The sequence below is a fragment of the Citrus sinensis genome, chromosome 2 (genome assembly GCF_022201045.2).
Source record: "Citrus sinensis cultivar Valencia sweet orange chromosome 2, DVS_A1.0, whole genome shotgun sequence".
In the NCBI taxonomy this organism is placed as follows: domain Eukaryota; kingdom Viridiplantae; phylum Streptophyta; class Magnoliopsida; order Sapindales; family Rutaceae; genus Citrus; species Citrus sinensis.
The window spans coordinates 13,703,588-13,706,393 of record NC_068557.1 but is presented as its reverse complement, the minus strand read 5'-3'; the positions used below and the strand labels follow the sequence as shown (position 1 = coordinate 13,706,393).

The window sequence follows — 2,806 nt, the reverse complement described above, 5'->3', positions numbered from 1 at the left end:
TATTGTTCGTATGAAAAATTTCTCTGTTTGCACTTATTAGATAATTACACAGCAAAATGTGAAGTAATGAAGAGCATGTTTGAATATAACAATCTCGATCTTAAGCTATGATCAAAGTCAATTTTGCCATGATTATGCATCCAACCAAAAGGGAAACAAGTCAACGCTATATGCATACACGAATAGAGATTTGATTCTGTCGGTGAATCTGAAATGAGATTCTGTTATTTATGTTGTGGCATGCTCATATGGGCACATCCAATTTTGGTCAAAGTAATCAATTTGAACCCAAATTTATTTGCTTAAATTCAACCTGCTGGCTCAATGGACAATGGGTCACCCCTCAATTAGATAGAATTGGTAGATTAGCACAAACAGGAGAAGAAAATGACATATCATTCATTAGCCGGGACCATGACATCAGTAGCTAGTCAATCTATGTTTTTCTACTAATCATTAACGAATAATTTTCTATCGAGAAATCTTTTAAATTACCGCACACTATAAGATAAAATATATTATATTAAAATATGTGTTCCTTTTGTTTTTTAATTTATCACTTATTTTGTTGAAGTAAGGTATTCCTTACTAGATAATGATTCAATACATAAATATCATATCTTTCTAAGTTATTAAAAACACTTAATTCTATAAATCCGGATTTTTAATCTTGAGAAAGCGTGTGGCTTGCATCTTCTTTGTTTGAGTCATGTTTGATATTGTAATTTAAGATTTTGATAAACACTTTTTGTTATAGTTTAGATGCTAAACAAGTTTTATCTCACACTATATGATTAAAAAAAAAAATTTCTTTCCTATTTTATTAAAATTATTAGTTAAGAATAATATTTATCAGACCGTATCAAAATGTCACTTTTAAACTATGCAACCTAAATAACAAAAAGTTCCAGTCTCTTCAATTAAACTGACGTTAGAACTAGCCACTCGGCCTTGGGCCGAGTGGTCAGGGCTGCTGTCCTCTAAGTTGGAGGGCAGCAGTTCGAACCCCCACAAATGTATTATGGGAGTATTTCCTTTCTCAATTAAAAATTGAGTAAAGGTAGTCTATTTCCTTACCCAAGAGTGAGGAGTAGATATCCTTGAATATTTGTGAGGGTTAAAATCTGAGCAGAACTCTATTAGCATTGATGTAAGTTGGTCCCAATAATAGTCTGATTTATAAATATCAGTTATAGTCTCATTTAATATGAGTTGTAGTTTGAGCATTAGCCTCATGTAATCAAAAAAAAAAAAAAAAAACTGACGTTAGAACTGTTACAATGATTTTTGCCCCTGGATTCTCTACTCCATTGAAAGATTTGGATAGTGTTAGGTGCCTTGTGCCTTGCGCCACGTTTAGGCTTACTTTATTAGCCGTTACTCTTGCTGTGAAGAGCAAAATATAAATTGCCAGTAATTAATATCCCTTGTTACTTAGATATCGTCTATCATAAAATATGTATCATAAATCGCCGAAAGAAGTTGATCAAAACCAAACACCGTAGTAATGACAAAAAATTCTCTTTCTTCTGCTCTGAACTCTCTACAGTCTACAACTTGCTATGCAAGTGTACGCATTAGTTTCTTAACTCGCCGCCAAAAGTTCACCAACTCACCAAAAACCTGTACTATAAGAAGAGCCATTTTCTTGACATATTCTTCATCAACAAGCCGAGTTAGCTCATCTTCTCTTACAATGGCTTACAAGAACGGTTCTTCTCTCCTTGCTAAAGTTTTCATCCTCAGCATTCTGCTTGCAATAGCCGGGCAAGCATTGGCTGGACGTGGCAACCTGAAAGTAGCCAGGAGTGAAGACATGAAACAGCCTGAGTGGCTGCTTAAGTCCGATCACAGTCTGCTCATTCCTGGAATTGGGAGGGTGCTATGGCCACCAGGTTTCGGAACAGCTCACAGTCCATACACTGGCAGCACTGGAGGAACAGGAGCAAGTGGCGGTCATATTCCAGGTGGCGATGATACGTTTGACCCGAACCCTGGCACTGAGGTTCCAGGTCCTGGCAGCGTAGGCAGTGTTCCTGGAAATTAATGCTCTCACCGTTAAGCTTCTTCGAGCTGTTTTGTCAATAAATTGTTGTGCTCATATTCTGTCACTTCTACTAAGGCTTTATATTTCAGTAATATTTATAGTCCTCTGTTGTAATGAAGTCTGAGATCTATTAGGCTTCAAAATAATAAGTATGCTAGATGTAAGAGGTACCAGCTAGCTAGCTATTTAATGAACTGAGGTCTTCTTCCTCAGTAGTATTATGTGAAAGTATTTTGCAATTCTATGATTCAAATGGGTCTATGTCATATTCAAGTCTGCATGCATGCTCAATTTATACACCCAGCGTCAAAATGAGAGCAAGAGAGTTGAAAGATATTCAATTTCTATAGTACATTAAAGAAAAGTACATATCTAGAAGCAGCACACCTACACAACAAATGCCTAACCAACATCTGCATAATGGAGCATAAATCTTGTGGCTCCACCTTGCACTAGTATAACCAAAACCATGAGACTAGGAGCAGACATTATTCCTTATCCTTTAAATAATTAAAGTGAAAACATTCTATTGATACTATCAGTCCGCATTCAATAGAACAAAAGCCTAAAACAATGTTGTCAAAGAGAGCTGGAAAAGTTTGAGTCACTCCATAAACACTTTTCTTGATGAGTATTCTTTCAAAACTTAATTCTTAAGCCAATATAAATCAGGAGTTCATCAATCAGTATAAGCGAAAGTTCTAATTTCATAAAGCAAGTATTTTTCAGTCAAAGTGGCTTATTTATTGAAAATAGGAA

General features: G+C 35.5%; 1 protein-coding gene across 1 annotated transcript; it reads left to right on the top strand.

Annotated features, from left to right (window-relative positions):
• Positions 1–1,549: 1,549 nt before the first annotated feature.
• Positions 1,550–2,313, top strand: LOC102615098 (putative cell wall protein). Its single transcript, XM_006491574.4, has one exon. The coding sequence runs from the start codon at positions 1,697–1,699 to the stop codon at positions 2,045–2,047; it is 351 nt and encodes a 116-aa protein (XP_006491637.2). The 5' UTR covers positions 1,550–1,696; the 3' UTR covers positions 2,048–2,313.
• The last annotated feature ends 493 nt before the right edge of the window (positions 2,314–2,806 follow it).